At 34.6% G+C, this 21268-nt stretch overlaps 1 protein-coding gene across 1 annotated transcript; it reads left to right on the forward strand.

Moving 5' to 3' along the window:
* Positions 1-8565: 8565 nt before the first annotated feature.
* On the forward strand, positions 8566-9561 carry LOC116894249 (olfactory receptor 14C36-like). The gene has a single exon (XM_032895955.1). It carries the CDS (start codon positions 8566-8568, stop codon positions 9559-9561), a length of 996 nt encoding a protein of 331 aa, XP_032751846.1.
* Positions 9562-21268: the final 11707 nt, after the last annotated feature.

Here is a 21268-nt window from a genome sequence, read left to right on the forward strand (position 1 = left end):
CATACACATGTACCATTTTCGAGATGCAAAATGTGACAAAATAAGTTCATGTTGAACATTTTTTAAATTCACAAGACAAGCTTTACAACATTTAAAACTAATAGTATAAAAATTGAGATCAGTGTATTATGTTGATCTCAATACAGTTCTTCACATCGTAAGTTTAGAAATCTGATAGCAGCCTGACCTAGGCATCAGATATCTTAGTGAACAGTTAAATGGAATGATTTTGTTATGTGTTTAGAAATTCTGTGGTATTAAAGGAAATTGGAACTTCCTTTAATGAATCCAAATAATTTGTGTGCCTGTGTGTGCTTAAGAAAAGTAATTCAATAAATGGTCTGAACCTAAGCCATTTTGTACATATGTAGCAGAAATAAAAAGAAAAAGGTGGATATTGTGTTCCAATGCCACCTATACCCCTATTATAACAGTTAATTGTCTTTTCTGCAATGCTTAGGAATTTAATTTTGTATACATGGCTTGTTAAAAACTATGATTGTCATTCTGCTTTTAGAGTCTCTTATAGCTTAACAGCATTCTGAAGAGGACAGTGGAATAGAAAGTGGAGACATAGAGATTGATTGGAGGGAGGAGGAAAGATAGGAGAGGAGGATAACATCTGTAATGTAAATACATAAAATATCCAATTAAAAAATTAAAAAAAATATTTAAGATGTTAAAGCCATATAGGATATTGTCCTGAGCTTACTGCAGGTGCCAGACACATACTTGAGTTGAGGGAGATTATCGCTTTGCTCTCTGCAGTGTTTCATTATCTCCATCATGATGCCAACACTTTCAGGTGACTGAGATGACATTTTTTTCTGGTCCTCTAGCCTGTGTTTATTCCTGAATTTTAATTAGGCCCATTTTTTACAAGTTCTTTGGAAATAATCACCTATGTAAATTCCCTACAGGAATTTTGTCTAATTAGGAGCTGTGTTCTCAGGGCCTTTTTACTCAGGAGGATATCCACATTTAATACAAAAGAGAACAAGATAGTAAATTTTTAAAGACATGACTTTTGGTTTTAGTCATTATAGAGTGAACATATGTAAGTCTTTGATTTGGAAGGCTTCATTCTCATATTTTTAAATCAATTTTCATTTTGAATGATGAACAATGCCTTGGTAAGTGTTCTGTGATCATGAATGTTACCCTGACCTTCCAGTCTTATTTATAGTAGAATATCCCAATAATTCCTTGCTTTAGTCAGCTTGAAAGATTTAGGAAGGAAAAGAAATTCCAATTACATGTACTGAATGTTTTACAATAATGCTCACCTTTCAGCTGAGAAAAGTTCAGTAATTTCATTAAGAAAATGTGTAACTAAGCATCCATTACTTTAAGAGAATAACAATCACAAAAATATCTTGCTCTTTTATAGAAAATTCATTTCAAGTGTGACATCAACTTTCCAAAGTCTACCGATTAAACTCTAATACACTAAACAAAAAAAAGTTGATTATTGTGTTTCAATGTCACCTAATACATTCTAGTTCGAACATCTTATTAAGTGTTTAATATTTAAAATATGTGCACAGCTCTAAGTAAACAAATTTGAGATAAATACATAAGGATTAAAACATATATAATATAATATATTGCTATTATATTTTATATTTATACTATTTTTATCTAATTTTAAAGTAATGGTAATATTTTGTGTATGTATTACACAACAGTTTTGATCTACTTTTTAATTGATGTTACATAGCAATCAGTATATAAGCAAATTTATTCATAAATATATGTGTATGGATAATTTCCCTGAATAAATGTGTACACACCACCTGCATAAAGTATTCTTAGAGAAGGGTAGAAGAGAGTGTTGGATCTACTAGAGCTGGAGTTATTGACAGTTGTAAACTACTGTGATGGTGTTAGAATCTGAATTCAGTTCTATATAACTCATGAACTACCTATTTCTTCTACCAGTATTTGTAAAGAATTTTCTCTGAATTTTGAAGACTTTTCTTGGTGTGTTTGATATTTTTATTATAAATATATTAATATACTGACATATGCAGTTCATTGTTTAAAGAGATAAATTATGATTAATATATCGAGGATATGGAATAATTCTAAAAAAACGCTTACCTGATAAAGAGAATATTCATTCTTGTTAAACTTGACTTTGTAAATTCCATTTCAACTACACATGCTTTCCACAGAAAACCAAGACTAAAATCCTTTAGTGGTTTAAAATCAAACAACGAAACTTAAGGCAGATTCATAAAACTATTTATAAACATTACACATATTTATTATTCATCACCATTAATTGGTCAACATTAAAAATGAGTTAAATCCTGTGTTCATATCTCACAGAATTTTTAAATTTACAATTAGAGATTGAAATTTTTTCTGGTTATTAAATTGTGTGTTTTTCATTATATGAAATGTCAGTATATTAAATGCCTCCCAGAGGATGCATTCTTTTCCCTGGGTTTATAAAGAGTTTGACATGTTTACTCAAAAAGAGATATGTGTCCCATGTAATCAGTGTTTCTTCATCATTTTGACTCAATACTCTCAAATATTTTTTAAGTATTATAATTGTTTGAATAAAGAAATGTTACTAAATGAATGTGTATTTGTACACCAGTCTTAAAAATGTGCAAATATGAATAATCAGCTTTGGGATACACATTCAATACCTCAGAATGCAATACGTTTATTTTCATATTTGGCAGGAAGTAAAATAATACTAGCTTAATTTTAAACTTGATACTTAATTTTGAAAACCATAAGCCTATGGTATTTAAATTATATTAATCCTTACTAGTTTTTAAAGGACTTAGTAGAAGTTTTAAATTCATTGTCTAGTACCAAATATTCATTCCTGAAAACAAATACCTAGAATCATACAGAATGAATAAGATTATTTAGGAAAATTTTATATACATAAATATTTAAGCATACAATAACAACTAGAAAAAGAGGTCATTGATATAAATAAGAGCAAGGAGGCACTTATGAGAGGACTTGGACGGAGAAAAGGTAAGGGAGAATGTAATTATAATCTTAAAACAAAAATGAAAATAAGCAAACAATAACAACAAGCTGCACAGCAGCCCAATAAAGTAATGCAAATGCCTGAATTTTACATATTTTTCCTTGAAATTTTTTAAAAGAATCCCTAATAATGTGTTCAGACAAATGATGAAATAGAAGTTTCAATTCTACTCTGTATAAAAACTAGATTTGGTAGGTGAACTGTGGGCCAGTGGTGATGGGAACAGGAGCAATCTAATCTGACTAGAGACAGAACTAGGAGAGACGATTGGAAAGAGGAGGCTTGGAGGAAAGAAGTAGATACCTAGTGCAATGGAAACTCCTATGAATCAACAAGGTTGATTCAAGCTTAAGACACCTAGTAATGTGGAATACAGAACTTGAACCAGCCATCTGCAAGGTTTCCAGTGGAGGGGTTGGGACACAAATTCAGATATAAAACCTTGAGCTACAATTTGTTCTACTTGCTGAACTTGTAGGATTGACAAAGCTTAGGGAAATTTTATTTAACAATACAAATATTTCATTTTATATATGACTGAAAATTTAGCATATGAATTGTATTTAATATCACAAAATGTTTTCTGCACATACTGAGGTTGAAAATTGATTTTCACCTTTCCATCGATAATTTTATGAATATTTTTACCTACTTATGTTAAAACTTTCTCCAATGCAAAAATAAATTATATTTGACCAAGAAGTTTAACACATTTAATGCACTAACATAGAAGATCTACAAATATTTGTTCAGTAGTTTAAATTTCTTCAACCTGCATTTATTTCATTGTGGTCACTTTTACTTACTGATAACTAGGTCTTGATAACTTTAATAAAAATACTCTATCAATGTTTATCATTTTGAAAATAAAATTTCCTTCAATTTTATGGAATTTGTCCATGAAACCATATGATCCTGAAATACTTCATTCTGGGTGACAATAAAATTATTAACTAAAGTTCTTATTTTTTCCTCATGTGCACTGATTTATTACTATTTGAAAGCTTAAAGTCTACATAATTGCATATCCCTCAAAATTAATTAATATATGATTACTGAACTTGTTGGCATTCAGGTATTAATTGGAATTAGTTCCTTCCATTTCTGTGGCCTCACTTTTGTTCATTCTTCTAATTAATTTTTAAGTTACACCATTACTCCTTTTCTTTTTGTCACTTTTGCTATTTCTATGTTCTCTTCCTCCACCTCATTGCAAATTATTGTACTACCAAAATGATGGCCTCTTTGTCTTTGACTATTCTTTTACATGTATACATATGCACATCATTATATAAATACAACTTGAAGAGGCCGTGTATTTTCTTTATTTCTTTGTTTCTGTGCATCTGGTCTCAGGACTTACCTCTTTACCCAGGAAAATAAATGACGGGGTTCATCTTTCAGATAACTAACTGTCCAGCTCTCAATAGTCATTAGTTGCTGTGTCATCATTTTAATATCACTTGTTATAATTTTATTCCTATACCATATATTTTCAATTATTTTATATTAGTTTATGGTTTTACAATATTTTTCAACACTCCATCTTGTGTTTCTTCCTTAATAGTCTTTCTAATCTTACTAATTTGGGGTTTAAAATGTGAGTTTGAGTTTTGTTTCTTGATATAAAAATTTTAGCCAAAATATTTATTATTTTCATTCGAGTATTATTTAATCAGGAATATTAATCTTCATGAAGTTATTTTGGAATTTAATAATTGTCATACTGTACCCCTTTGACTTGACATATATTTTATAGAGATTATCCTTTTATTGGTTATTTAATTCATTTATATTCCAAATGATTTCCCCCTTTCCAGTTTCCCCTCCAGATACCCCTATCTCCTTTCCCTCATGTTTTTGAGGAAAGGCACACCCCACCCACCTACACACTCATTCAAGCTGCACTGCCCTAGCAAACTCCTATGCTGGGGTACTGAGCCTCTACAGGACCAAGGGCCTCCCATCATATTGATGCCAGATAAGGCAATTCTCTGCTACATATGCAGCTGGAGGCATGGATCTCTCTGTTTGTTCTCTTTGGTTGGTGGTTTAGTCCCTGGGAGTTCTGAGGGGTCAGTTTAGTTGATATAGTTCTTCTTTCTATGCAGTTGCAATCTCCTTCATCTCTTCAGTCCTTTATTTAACTCTTCCACTGGGGTCCCTTTGTTCAATCCAATGGTTAGCTGCAAGCATCCTCATCTGTATCAGCAGGGGTCTGGCAGAGCCTATCAGCGGACATCCACATCTGGCTCCTGTCAGCAAGCACTTCTTGACATCAGCACTAGTGACTGGGTTTGGTGTGTGCAATGAGATGGATCACTAAGTGGGCAGCCTCTCCATGGCCTTGTGTTCAGTTTCTGCTCCACTCTTTGTCCCTGCATTACTTTTTGACAGGAAACATTCTGAATTAATATTTTTGAGAGGGTGGATTGATATATCTTTTTAAGTTTTCTTTGATTTCTTCAATATATTTTATAGATATAATTTGTAGGTTAATCTTGATCTTTTTCCCTCTTTATCATTTATTTATAGTTTTGAGGTTGAAAAAAAAGGAATTTGGGGTTTTTGTCCTTATTAAGGAGAAAACTTCTTTATTAATTTTTCTTAACTTATTAAGACTTATATGTAATGTACTTGTTGCTTGATTCTATACATTACTCTTCAGGACCATCAGTGCTTCTGTGAATTTTGGACTTTGCCTCCTATTGATGCTGGACAATACCATCCTCTGCTACAAATGTGGTTGGAGTCATGGGTCCCTCCATGTGTACTCATTGGTTGTTGTTTTAGTCTCTGTGAGCCCTGGTGGACTTTGGTTGATTGATATTGCTGTTCCTCCTATGGGGTTGCAAACCCCTTCAGCTCCTTCAGTCTTTTCTCTAAGTCCTTCACTGGGGTCCCCTTGTTCTGTCCCCTTGACTGGCTCCAGTCCGCAAGCACTTCTTGGCATCAGCAATAGTAACAGGGTTTGGTGGCTGCATATGGGATGGATCCCCAGGTGTGGCATCTCTGGATGACCTTTTCTTCCATCCCTGTTCCACTCTTTGTTCTTGTATTTCCTCCCATAGTATTTGGTTCTCACATTTAAGAAGGAATGGAGCATTCAAATTTGGGTGTTCCTTCTTCTAGGGCTTCTTTCATATGTTCTGTGAATTTTTTCTTAGGTATTCCAAGCTTTTAGGCTAATATCCCCTTATAAATTTTTATTAAAATTGATTTTCATCTGAGCGATTGTTCATATTGAAGGCTGATATTAATGTATTTCTTCTTATTTTTTCAAATCTGTCAGTTTACTTTTATATTGAGATATTCTGATGATGACAGCATAGATAATTGTAATTGTAATTGGTTTCTTGCACTGCTTTTTTATTTGATTAGCAGTCTTTGACTTGAGTTATAACATTTTAACATAAGTTCTGCTGTCTTGGAGAAACTGTGAGAGATGTGCAAAAGAGAATAATCTATGAAACTACTAGAGCTTCTATTGAACATATACTTCAGCTGCAGTTGAACTGTTTCTTTGTAGATGTGAGGTCATAAAATCTTGAAAAGACCTCATGCAATACTACTTTGTGCATTCTTTCTGCTTACAATATTGACTAACTTCAACATTTATGTTTATCTTTGAATAATATAAATAACAATAATGTTTTAAATATCTACATAGATATTGACAATGTACAATATGCACATAGGAAATAACTTGTAAAATTCTAGGGGCTCAATCACTGGTGGCATTTATCCTTTACTTCCCCAAACACACAGAGACCCACACAAAAATGGTGTATATTTTTTTCTGATATTGCTATTATTGAGCTTTATATGTGACCAACCTTACTTTTCTGCAGCATATTGCAGACATGATAAAATGGATGTTGTTTCCTTATTTGATTACCAACTACTTTTTTTATCTTGAAAATTCAGCCAGAAATTTGTTAGGTTTCACACATTAATTTTGGTTTAGATTTAATTTTATAGCTCACTTTACTCTGATTCTGTGCTCATAAAGAATATCTTTCAACTATAGTACAGATATAATGAACTATTCAGTTTATTCCATATTAATATTTTGGAAAAATATTGTTTTTCCTCTGTATTTTGATATAACAGTTTAATGCCATCTTTGTAATTAAATAAATTTTGCAAATAAGGATTATAAGTAGGTAATGTTCACTAGCTAATGTCATTAGGTAATGCTTTCTTTAACTATTCTGCTGTTAATGAAGCTGCCAAAATAAGACGTTTGAAACATCTGACTCAAGAAAGAATAAAAACTAACTGTGGCTACCTTCACTTACCATCACGTTGTTACTGGCTTTATGTCTGTTTAATAGTTCATTTGTTCAAATCCTCTTAGGCTGTTTTGTTTCAAATTAATTATTGTTTTCTATTTAGGTAGTATCTTCAGGAGTTTTCATGAGGATTTGAGAAAATTTGTTATATTATCTGATTAAATCCTCATAGTGCTTACCTCTAATTTCCCACTCAATTCTGCATGCTAACACCCATTTATTGACTATAAATTTTAGAACTGAAATTTGAATGTATAAATTTTTGCATTATTCAGGGAATTTGAAAGTATATTGATCACTATTGGGAGAATATGGTCTGAGATTCCATAGTGTACATTAACATCAGTCAAGCTTAGACACCAACTCCAAAGGACAGAAAAGGTGTCATGCACTGCAGTATACTGAGTGTTAGGTATAAATTACCTTTGCTCAAGGCCCCAACTAGCCAAAATATATTCCAGTGTAACTGTGGACATATATATAAATATTGTTTATAAATCAGAGTGAGTTTTAAGGATTTGAGATTATGATATCTAAGGTATTGGTGACTTTCAGAAAAAAGTGTTGATTCTCCAAGAAGAGAAAAGGGTGCCTCAAGAATGTTAGGTTAAACTGGGTCTGAGTTTCTAGGCAAATGATCTATTATGAAGGTTTCAGGTATTCCAAAAAGTGAGTGAGATATTTTTTTCAACTCCACCTTCTTCTATGTTCATCTCTCTCTCTTTCTCAACCATTACCATTATGTCCATGTCTCTCATTGTCACTCCCTTTCTTACTCATCACTTATTACATATAAACATATATGTATATATATAAAAATAAGCATAGATCAGGACTGCATATCATATGCAAATACATATTGATGATAAATATTTATGCACAATTTTAAAAATACTTTCCACATGCTAAATTTCTTTGGGTGTTTGTAGTTGATGCAAATACTTTATCTGGAAGAGGAAAATGTCACATATTAATCAACTTAATATTTATTAAATTAATGGATTTAAGAGAGTTATTATTATGGAAACTAATTATAAATGCTTATCATCATAACATACAATTACACAGACAGGTACAACTATGTGTATTATCAACTAAGCATGTTTAAAATGTGTATGTAAGACAAGGAAACATGATTTATATTTCACATATAAAGGGCAATTTTAGAAAACAGTTTTGAGGTATATGCTAGTGATCTATTGATTAAATTATTCTCTGTCCTTTTTTCCAGAAAACTTGCACTTTGAAATGATGGCTAATTCCACCTTAGTGACCGAGTTCCTCCTGGAGGTTTTTTCTGAGACTTGGGAGCTCAGAATCCTACTCAGTGTCCTGTTCCTGCTGGTGTACCTGGGCAGCCTGTTAGGGAACCTTACTATTATCATTGCTATTACACTTGACCAGACGCTGAATACTCCCATGTACTTCTTCCTCAGGAACTTGTCTATTTTAGACATGTGTTATATTTCCATCACTGTCCCCAGTACCTGTGTTAACTCTCTCATTGACCACAGAAATATTTCTCTGGGAGGGTGTGCAGCACAGATCTTTTTCTTCTTATTTTGTGCATGTGTGGAGACTCTGTTTCTTGCCATCATGGCCCAGGACCGCTATGTGGCCATCTGCAAGCCTCTCCTCTATCCTGTGATCATGAACCACCAGTTCTGTATTCAGATGACACTGGCTTCCCTACTTAGCTCTCTTGTCCTTGCAAGTGTGCATACTTTCAAAACATTCCAGTTGTCCTTCTGTCACTCTAATGTAGTCCCTCAGTTCTTTTGTGATATGCCTGCTTTGCTGAGGCTTTCTTGCTCTGACACCTTCAACAACAAACTCTTAATACTTCTGACTGACATTGGACTCAGTGGTAGCTGCTTTGTGTTTATTGCCATATCATATATCCGCATATTATCTACTGTGTTGAAGATTCCCATCAAAGGAGAAAGAGGGAAAGCCTTTTCAACCTGTGTTCCTCACATTGTTGTGGTGTCTGTCTTTCTTATTTCTGCTGCCTATATGTATCTAAGACCTCCAGTAGTAACCTTTGAAGTAGTTCAGGAGATGACTATTTCCGTATTTTATACCATGATTCCACCATTCTTAAACCCTATAATCTATAGTCTTAGAAACAAACAGATAAAGGAAGCTGTAAGGAAAGTTACATCACAAGTTTTTTTCATATTTGAATATAAAAGGAACACATATTTGTCATGGTACTCTAGAGGAAAAGAACTGATAAAATAACTGAAAATTATATACAAATACACAAGCACACAGAAGTGTACACAGATAAATACATATACCACATTTTCTTCCCTTTATTGAATATATTTTTCACATATTTCCTGATTATAGTTACCCCTCTCTACTTCTTGTTTCACCTTCATTTTCCCTTTCATCCAGATCCATCTCCTTCTTCTCTCATTCTAACAGTCTTCTAATGGTTAATAAAATGAAATCAAATAAAGTGTAAGACAAAACAAATACTAGTACATCAGTATAATGCAAAAAAAAAAAACAAAAAACAAAAGAAAACGATACAAAGAAAAGGCACACACATTAAAAACAAAACAAAACAAAAACCCTAAACCCAAACAACAATAACAAAAACCAGATATAGATGCTGTGGTAGTTTGAGTGAAAATGGAGCCTCTAGCCTTCTTTAGGGCATAATGCTTTGTTGGAGTAGCTGTTACTTTAATGGAGGAGTCATAAACTTTGGGATGAGATTTGAGATCTGAGAAGCTGAAGCCTGGGCACTGTGTCATTGCCACTTCCTGCTGCCCATGGGTCCAGATGTAGAACCCTCAGCTACATTTCCAGGATTATGTCTGCCGGCATAACACCTTGCTTTTCACCATAAGGATAATGAACTAACCCTCTGAATTGTAATTCAACATAATTAAGTTGTCATAGTGTTTCTTCACAGCAATAAAACCATAACTAAGACATTGATTCTTTTTGTTGCTTCATTTGTTTCTACTTTATGTTAATCCCAAGGTGATTTTTTTTTGCCACTTACTCATTTTAGGTGTGATTTTTTTGTATTGCTTTTTGAACTTTCTGATATGCCATTAATACCTATTACTAGTATGAGATCTCTCCAGTTTTGTTTTGATTTGTTTTATATGCATTTAGTAGTATGTCATTGCCTCCTAGAGATTCCTTAAATGAGGAGGATAATAAAAATCAAAACAAATAAATGAAAAACTTGGAGTTTCTTTATTTTGGTCCTTATTCATGGATGAAACATAGATATTTTACCGTGTTCAAGAAAAACAAGACGGAACTGTTGAAAATTTCAAAAATGAGGGAATTCTGTAAACACAAAATTCATATTTTAAAAAACTTTATTAATGCAGACTGGTACAACCATTCTGGAAATCAGTCTGGAGGTTCCTCAGAAAATTGGACATTGAACTGCCTGAGGATCCAGCTATACCTCTCTTGGGCATATACCCAAAAGATGCCCCAACATATAAAAGAGACATGTGCTCCACTATGTTCATAGCAGCCTTTTTTATAATAGCCAGAAGCTGGAAAGAACCCAGATGCCCTTCAACAGAGGAATGGATGCAGAAAATGTGGTACATCTACACAATGGATACTACTCATTTATCAAAAACAATGAATTTATGAAATTCATAGGCAAAAGGATGGAACTGCAAAATATGATGCTGAGTGAGGTAACCTAATCACAGAAAAACACACATGGTATGCACTCATTGATAAGTGGATATTAGCCCCAATGCTCGAATTACCCTAGATGCACAGAACACATGAAACTCAAGGAGGACCAAAATGTGAATGCTTTACTCCTTCTTTAAATTGGAACAAGAATACCCTTGGGAGGGAATAGGGAGGCAAAGTTTGGTTCAGAGACAGAAGGAACACCCATTCAGAGCCTGCCCCACATGTGGCCCATACATATACAGCCACCAAACTAGATAAGATGGATGAAGCAAAGAAGTGCAGGCTGACAGGAACAGGATGTAGATCTCTCCTGAGAGACACAGCCAGAATACAGGAAATACATAGGCGAATGCCATCATTAAACCACTGAGAATGGCACCCCCATTGAAGGAATTAGAAAAAGGACTGAAAGAGCTTGAAGGGGCTTGAGACCCCATATGAACAACAATGCCAACCAACCAGAGCTTCCAGGGACTAAGCCACTGCCCAAAGACTATACTTGGACTGACCCTGGGCTCCAACTGCATAGGTAACAATGAATAGCCTAGTAAGAGCACCAGTGGAAGGGGAAGCCCTTGGTCCTGCCAAGACTGAACCCCCAGTGAATGTGATTGTTGGGGGGAAGGTGGTAATGGGGGGAGGATGGGGAGGGGAACACCCATATAGAAGGGGAGGTGGAGGGGTTAGGGGGATGTTGGCCCGGAAACCATGTAAATGTAAATAAGAAATACCCAAGTTAATAAAGATGAAAAAACAAAAGATGAAAAAAAAAAGAAATGTAAAAGTACAACCATATGCATTTTGTTTTTAAGAAAAAAGAAATGATAGACAAAAAATTAAAGACAGTGATTATCCTTAACAGAAAAGACACAATTGTTCAGAAGTGCATGCATTCCTTTCCTGATACCATTACTAGGATAACAAATGTTAGCTTTTAGTTGAGTATGTTTTGCACAGGTTTCATAATCTAATGTTTAAGTATAAATACTTACACTTGGTAGTGCAGAATGATTAGGCTTATTAACAGGGTAAATAGATCATAACTGATCAGTTAGTGTGCCTGAAGTGATGCAAGCCTTTAGTGGCCAGGGCAGCTTCTAGGCTTCTGGGCAGAGGAGCCTTGTGGACTGTCACAGTTGTGTTCTGTAATATAGTCATACTTGTTTATATGGAAATGACAGAGTTTTAGACTGAAAATGCATTAAATTTCTGATAATTATCTAATAATATCAGTAAATGGTTCACTATAGGGGACTATTTACCATTGTTCTCATCCTAATTTTATTATTTAATCAAACTTAATTTTAGAATTACTTAATTTTAGGATTATATTATGCAGTTATAAAATTAAAATTATCCACCTTTCTATCCAAAATGGTATATACAAATATATATATATATATATATATAATCATAAAAACACACATATATCCTCCCAATAATGTCATACCAGCTAAATATGGATAAAGTACCCTTAGGCTACTTTTATCAGAATCCTTGCTGCAGCTTGCACTGTGATGGCTACAGTAGTAATCTATCTCTTCACTTTGCTCTAAGACTTAGAAGGTTCTACTTTGCTATTGATAACAAAAAGAAAATGATAGATTCATGGAAATACCTCTTCCATATAATAGTTGTGGCTGCTTGCAGCATAGATACCTGTTGACAAAAAAAGATTTCTGTCCATAATTTGCAAAAATAATATACAAGAGAATGAAGGCACTGAATTCAAACTGCGTATTCCTGTGTGTATGGCTAGAATAAGCCATGTGTTACGTGAATTTAAAATGCAGTAATCTCTAGATATATTAAAACAAAATTTTTACTTTTAATGAATGATTAAAAGTGATTCAGAGTTATGACAAGTAACAGTAAGGATAGCTAATATGAAATGCACTTAAGATTTAAAAAGGTAACTTACAGGTTTTAGAGTTACTGAAAATAAACTCTATAATTTTGATATTAGTTTCCTCAGAGGAGGAAATTGGTTTGAGAGGAAAAGTGAAACATTAATCACTTTTAATGACATTTGTAGTAAGTGATGTTATTTACATCATACTCCCTGATGAGACATAATTCTCTGTGATAATGGAATCATGTTTGTGGACTGTGTACTATATACTACTGTCATTTTTTTAAACTTTTGGTTTTTTTTTTAATTTTACTTACTTTATGTCCTGCTCACTCGCCCCTCCCCAGTCACCCCTCCTACAATCATGCTCCCATTCCTCCTCCCCTTTTCATCTGATTGGGTACTCCCACACACATACACACATGTCCACTCACCCTGGCATAACAAGTCTCTGCAGAAGTAGGCTCTTCTCCCACTGAGACCAGGCATGGCAGCACAGTTAGAACATATCCTACTGACAGGCAACAGCATTTGGGATAGCTCCTATACCAATAGTTTTGGACCCATAAGAACACCGAACTGTACTTGTGTTAAATATGTGCAGGGAAGCGAGGTCCAGCCTGTGTATATTCTTTGGTTGGTAGTTTGGACTCTGAAAGTCCCAAGGTTGCAGGACATTTGGCCTCATTGGTGTTCCTGTTAAGTTCCTTAGGTCCCACAATCATTCCTCTTGTTTTTCCATGAGGGTTCCCAAGTTTCATTCACTATTTGACTATGTCAGCTGCTAAGTTGATCCTCTCAGAAGACAGCCATGCTAGACACCTGTCTATAAGCATAACAGAGTATCATTAGTAATGTCATAGATTGGTGTTACCCATGGAATAGATCTCAAGTTGGGCCAGTTATTAGTTGGCCATTCCCACAGTGTCAGCTCAATCCCTCTCTATCTATATTTCTTGTAGAAAGGATACATTTGGGTGGAAAGATTTATAGGTAGGTTTGTATCCCTATCACTCCACTGGTGTTCCTGCTCAGAATAGCAGGTAGCCTCTTCTATATCTCCAATACTATGAGAAGCAGCCAAGAACACCCCCATTGATTCTTGGGCTCTTGCTTGATACTAGGTCTCTGTATCTTCCTGGAAAGGTTGCTTATCTCCCAAGCCCCATAAGTTCCAGATTTTTTCTCATTCTCATGACCATCTGGCAATTTCTCCTGTCATGCCCAACACTTGATCCTGAACCAGCCCGTCTCCATTTCCATCCCCTTTCTCTATCCCATCTAGTCTCTTCCCTCCCTCTGCCTCTTATAACTATTTTATTCCTCCTTTTAAAGTGACATTCGAGCATTCTCCCCTGTGCCTTCTTTCTTATTTAGCTTATTTGGGACTGTCTAGCAGAATGTGTTAATCCTGTATTTTATAGCTAATATTCAACAAGTGAATATGTTGCATGAACATCCTTTTAGTACTGGTTCACCTAATTCAGGATGACATTCTAAAGTTTACTCCATTTGCTAGCAAAATTCATGATGTCTTCGTTTCTAATAGATGAATAGCATTCCATTGTGTAGATGTACTACATCTTTTTTTTCCATTATTCAACTGAGGGTCATCTAGGTTGTTTCCCAATTCTGTTTATTATAAATAGCTCTTCTATGAACATAGTTGAGCAAAGAACTTTATGAGGTGAAGGAATACCTTTTAGTTATATGACCAGGATATTGGTAGAGGTTTAGGTAGGAACTATTCCCAGGTTTCTGAGAAATGGTCAACTTGACTTCCATAGCAGTTTGCACTCCTACCATTAATGGAGGAGTATTCACCTTGCTCCATATTCTAGCATATAATATCACTTGAGCTTTTGAACTTACAAATTCTGACAGGTGTAAGTTGGAATCTCAGAGTTGTTTTGATATGCATTTCACTGGTAAGTAAGGACTTTCAGTATTCCTTTAAGTGTTTCTCATCCATTTGAAATTTCTATGTTGAAAATTCTCTTTTTTGCTCTGTGCCACACATTTTTTAATTGGGTTATTTGGGTTGTTGGTATCTACCTTATTAAATTCTTTGTAGATTTTAGAAATTAGCTCTCTGTCAGATGGATGATCAGTGAAGAACATTTTCAAATCTATAGGCTATTGTTTTTTCCTATCGATAGTGTCCTTTGACTTATGTAAGATTTGTTCTTTCAATTGGTCCCTTGTATCAATTGTTGATCTGATCATTGGTGTTCTGTTCAATATATTATCTCCTGAAGGAATATGTTCAAGGATATTTCCCACTTTCTATTCTATATGGTATAGTGTATCTAGTTTTATGTTGAGGTCTTAGATCCATTAGGATTTAAGTTTTGTGCAGGGTGATGAACATAGGTCTACTTGCATTCTTGTATATGCTGACATCCAGTTAGCCCAGCATCATTTGTTGAAGATGCTTTCTTTTTTTAATTGTGTGGTTTTCATTTGTTTATCAAAAATCAAGTGCCCATACATGTGTGGGTTTACTTCTGGGGCTCCAGTTTGAATCCATGATCAGCTTGTCTGTTACCAGTACTATGCATTTTTATCAATATTGCTTGGTAGTATGGCTTGAGATCAGGAATGATGATTCCCTCTGAAAATCTTTATTGATTAGGATTGTTTTGGCTATGCTGAGATTTTTATTTTCCCGTATGAACTTGAGAATTGCTCTATAAAGTTGTATAACAATTTTATTGGAGTCTTGATGGGAATTGCATTGAATCTGTAGATTGCTTTGGTAAAATGGCCATTTTCCCTATGTTAACCCTGTCTATATGTGAGCATGAAAAAGCTTTCCACCTTCTGATACCATATTCAATTTCTTTCTTCAGGGACTTGATCTTCTTGTCATATAGATTTTTCACTTGCTTGCTTAGAGTTACACTAAAATATTTTATATTATTTATGGCTATTGTAAACAAGGTTGTTTATCTAATATATATATATATATATATAAATGAGGCTACTGATTTCTTTGAGTTCATTTTGTATCCAATTTCTTTGCTAAAGCTTTTTATGAGCTGTAAATGTTCTCTGGTAGAAAATTTTTGTTTGGTTATGTAGTGTATCATGTCATCTGCAAATAGTGATAGACTTTTTCGATTTATAGCCTACTGTTCTACATTAGTTGCCTCATTTTTCTGGCTAGAATATCAATCAATGTATTAAATAGATAGAGAGATAGTTGGGAGCTTTGTCATGTCCCAATTTACTGCAGTTGCTTTAAGCTTCTCTCCACTTAACTTGAAATTGACTATTTGATTGCTATATAGTACTTTGATTATGTTTAGAAATATGCATTGTGTCTCAGATATTTCTAACACTTTTTCATGATGGGGTACTGGATTCTGTCAAAGGTTTTTCAGCATACACTGAATTAATTGTGTGATTTGGGAGGGTGGATGTTTTGTTTATTTGGTGGATTAAGTTGATGAATTTCATATATTGAAATATCTCTCCATCGCTGTGATGAAGCTTACTTGAACAGGAGAGATGATATTTTGGTTTATGAGTATTTTATGGAGTATTTTGACATGAATGTTCATAAAAGACATCAGATTGACATTCTCATTTTTTGTTAACTCGTCTGGTTTTAGTATCATGGTGAATATAAAATCATAGAATGAGTTTGGCTGTATTCCTTCTGTTTCTATTATGAGGAATAGTTTATAAAGTATAAATATTAGTGCCTTTTTTGAAAGTATGGTAGAGTTATGCACTAAAAAAATGACCCTGAGAATTTTTTTGGTTGGGAGATATTAATGACTTTCTCTTTAAATAGTTTTACTTCATCCTAATTTAACCTTGGTAAGTAATATGTGTACAGAAAATTCTCCATTTCATTAAGATTTCCCAATTTTGTGGAGTGCAATCTTTTGAAGTAAGAGCTAATAATTCTCTTAATTTCCTCACTCTTTGTGGTTATGTTTCCTTTTCAGTTATGATATGGTTTATTTGAACACTTTCTTTTTATCTTTTGATTAGTTTGCTTAAGTGTTTGTCCATTTTTTTATTTCACCCCTGACTTGAATTATTTCCTGCCTTATACTCTCTTTAGTGTAGTTGCTTCTGTTTTTTTCTAGAGGTTTCAGGTGTACTTTTAAACTACTTGTATGAGAACTTCCTAACTGTTTTATGGAGGTACTTAGTGATATGTTATTTCCCTCTTAGCACTGCTTTCATTGCGATCAAATGAGAGAGTTAATATTTTGGGTTTAGATACATCTTAGAGAACCTGTCCTAAGTTTAAAATCAAGAAAACAAGCTTTTTGTATATTAAGCCATTTCTGCATCCCTGGGATGAAGCCAACTTAATCATGATGGATGACCATTTGGATGTATACTTTGATTGTATTTGTAAGAATTTTATTGAGTATTTTTGCATCAATATTCATAAGGAAAATTGGTCCAAAGTTCTCTTTTTGGTTGGGTCTTTGTGAGGTTTAGGCATAAGAGTAACTGTGGCTTCATGAAAGGAATTGGGTAGTGTTCCTTCTGTGTATTTTGTGGAATACTTTGAAAAGTATTGGTATTAGGTCATCTTGGAAGGTCTGATAGAATTCTGCAATAAAGCCATTTTTGGTTAGGACATTTTAATGACTACCTCTATTTCTTTAGGGGTTATGGGACAGTCTAGAAGGTTTATATGATCCTGATTTGACTTGGGTATCTGGTATCTGTCTAGAATATTATCCATTTCCTCCAGATTTCCAGTTTTGCTGAATATCAGGATCCGTTTTTTTTTTTTATTTCCTTAGTTTCTGTTGTTATGTCTCCCTTTTCATTTCCGACTTTGTTAGTCTGGATACTGGCTCTGTGCCCTCTGGTTAGTCTGGCTAAGGGTTTATCTATCTTGTTGATTGTCTCAAAGAACCAGTTCCTGATTTAGTCGATTTAGTGTAGTTCTTCTTGTTTCTACTTGGTTGATTTCAGTCATGATTTTTCATTATTTCTTGCTGTCTACTCCTCTTGGGAGGATTTGCTTCTCTGGGTTCTCGAGCTTTTATGTGTGCTGTCAAGCCTCTAATGTATGTTCTTGCCATGTTTTGTTTTTATTTTTGTTTTTGTTTTTTGTTTGTTTGTTTTTGCACTCAGAGCTATGAGTTTTTCTCTTAGCATTGCTTTCTTGTGCCCCATAAGTTTTGGTATGTTGGGCCTTTGTTTTCTTAAATTCCTAAAACTCTCTATTTTTTTCTTTATTTCTTTCATGACCAAGTTATCATTGAGTAGACGGTTGTTCCCCTTCCATGTGTATGTGGGTTTTCTAGACCTTTCGAGGGAATCATCATCCCTAACCTCAAGCTGTATTACAGAGAAATAGTGATGAAAAACTGTATAGTATTGGTACAGAGGCAGGCAGTTAGATCAACGGCATCAAACTGAAGATGCAGAAATGAACAAATACCTATGGCCACTTGATCTTTGACAAAGGAGCTAAAACCATTCAGTGGAAAAAAGATAGCATTTTCAAACAAATGGTGCTGGTTCAGCTGGAGGTCAACATAGAGAAGAATGCAAATTGATCCATTCTTATCACCTTGTACAAAGCTCAAGTCAAAGAGGATCAAAGACCTCCATATAAACCCAGATACAGTGAAAGTAATAGAAAAATTAAGTGAGGAAGAACCTTGAACACATGGGCATAGATGAAAATTTCTTGCACAAAACAACAATGACTATGCTCTAATATCAACAATAGACAAGTGGGACCTCACAAAATTATAAAACTTCTATAAGTCACATATCACTGTCAATAGGAGAAAATGGCAACCAACAGATTGGGAATAGATCCAATAGAGGGCTAATATCCAATATATACAAAGTGCTCAAGAAGTTAGACCCTAGAGAACCAAATAACCATATTAGAAATGGAGTAGAGATCTAAACAAAGAATTCTCAAGTAAGGAATATCAAATGGCTCAGAAGTACCTAAAGAAATTTTCAACATCAGGGAGATGCAAATGAAACCCTGAGATTCTACCTCACAACAGTCAGAATGGCTAAGACCAAAAAAATCAGGGGAAAACAGATGCTGGCATGGACATGGAGGAATAGGAACACTCTACCATTGTTGGTGGAATTGCAAGATGGTACAACCACTTGATATCAGTCTGCTGGTTGCTCAGAAAATTGGACATAGTACTACCTGAGGTCCCAGCTATACCTCTCCTAGAAATATACCTAATATGCTCTAAGATATAGCAAGTACACATGTTGTACTATGTTCATAGCATCCTTATTTATAATAGTCAGAAGCTCAAAAAACCCAGATTTCTTTGAACAGAGGAATGGACACGAAAATGTGGAACATTTACACAATGGAGTATTACTCAGCTATTAAAACCAATGACTTCATGAAATTCATAGGCAAATCATGGAACTAGAAAAAATTATCCTAAGTGAGGTGACCAAGTCACAAAAGAACACACATGGTATGCAGTCACTAATTAGTTAATGTAAGTCCAAAAGCTCAGAATACACAAGATACAATTCATATACTACATGAAGCTCAAGAAGAAAGAAGACCAAATATGCATGCTTCAGTCCTTCTCAGAAGGAAGAACAAAATGCTCAGAGGAGGAAATAAAAAGACAAAGTGTGGAGCAGAGACTGAATTAAAGGCCATCCAGAGACTGCTACACCTGGGGATTCACCCCATAAACAACCATCAAACCCAGACCCTATTGCGGATGCCAAGAAGTGCATGCTAACAGCCTAATATAGCTGTCTTCTGAGTAACTCTGCCAGAGCCTGACAAATACAAAGGTGGATGCTCCCAACCAACCATTGGACCTGAGAATAGCATTCCCAATCGATGAGTTAGAGAAAGGGCTCATGGAGCTGGAAGGTTTTGCAACCCCATAGGAAGAACAACAATTTCAACCAACCAGATACCTCAGAGCTCCCAGGGACTGAACCACCAACCAAAGAGTACACATGGAGGGACCCATGGCTCCAGCCAAATATTTAGCAGAGGATGGTCTTGTCGAGCATCAAAAGAAGGTGAGGCCCTTGGTCCAGTGAAAGCTCGATGCTCCCGTGTAGGAGAACGCCAGGCTGGCGAAGCGGGAAGGAGTGGGTGGGTGACTGAAGGAGCAACCTTATAGAATCAGGGGTCAGTGGACAGAATAGGGGATTTCCAGAAGAAAATCAGGAAAGGGGATAACAGTTATAATGTAAATCAAGAAAATATCCAATAATAGAAAAGAAAAGAAAAACAGAAATCTAACAGGCTGGTTCCTAGCACCAGTTTCCAGGCTACCCACAAATAAGGTCCGTGTCTAGCACTGCTCCCTATATTATTTCCCAAAAAATCTGCACCTTCTGGTTATAAGCCTGAGACTGCCTAACAGCCACCAATTAGGTGTAAAGCAGAAGTGAAGTTTATGGTTTGGATCCCGTCATCAATTATATTAAAGGCCACAGAAATACCCATAATTAGATGCTCACCAGGAGAGAAACACTTTGCTTGCCATTTTCTATTAAACCTTGTCCTGATAATTGTTTGAGGACTTTCTCTAATAAAACCTTCTGATGGGTCTTTGGTGAGTTAAGTACAAGCTGGAACTTGTGGATAAATTTCTAATGTCTAATTTTATCCATGTCTAATTTTTTTCCATGTCTAATTTTATCGGATTGACTCCTGATTGCTCTTTTAGGGTTCACAAATACTTTTCTGATACTACACCATAAATTTAGGTTATGTTGTGCCTTTATTTTTATTGAATTCTGGAACATTTTTAATTTCTTTCTTTCTTTCTTCTCTGACCCAGAAATCATTGAATAGACAGTTGTTCAATTTTCCTGAGTGTGTAGGGTTTCTGGTGTTTCTGTTTTAGTGGAAGTCTATCTTTAACCCATGGGGCTCTGCTAAGATACAAAGTGTTATTGCAATGTCATGTCTATGTTGAAGCTTGCTTTGTCAATGTTGATATTGTCAATTTTGTAGACAGATCCAGGAGGTGCTGAGAAGAAAGTATATTCTTTTATGTTTGGGTGAAGTATTCTCTAGGTGTTTGATCCATTTAATTCATAACATCTGTTTCTTTTAGATTTATCTCTATTTATTTATTTATTTGTTTTTTGGTCTGGGTGACTTGTCAATTGGTGATAGTGGGGTGTTGAAGTCTGCCACTATTAATGTATAGACTTAGATGTGTAATTTAAGATTTAGCAATGATTCTTTTACAAATGTTGTGCTCTTGTGTTTGGTGCATAGACGTTCAAATTGACATGTCATCTTGGTAGTTTCATTTGATGATTAGGAAGTGTCCTCCTTCCCAGTCTCTTTTAACTAATTTTGGTTGAAAGTCTATTTTCCTACATATTATAATGGATACTCCAGCTTCCTTGTTGTATCTGTTCGCTTAGAAACCTTTTTTTAGT

Source organism: Rattus rattus, chromosome 2 (assembly GCF_011064425.1).
Source record: "Rattus rattus isolate New Zealand chromosome 2, Rrattus_CSIRO_v1, whole genome shotgun sequence".
Classification (NCBI taxonomy): domain Eukaryota; kingdom Metazoa; phylum Chordata; class Mammalia; order Rodentia; family Muridae; genus Rattus; species Rattus rattus.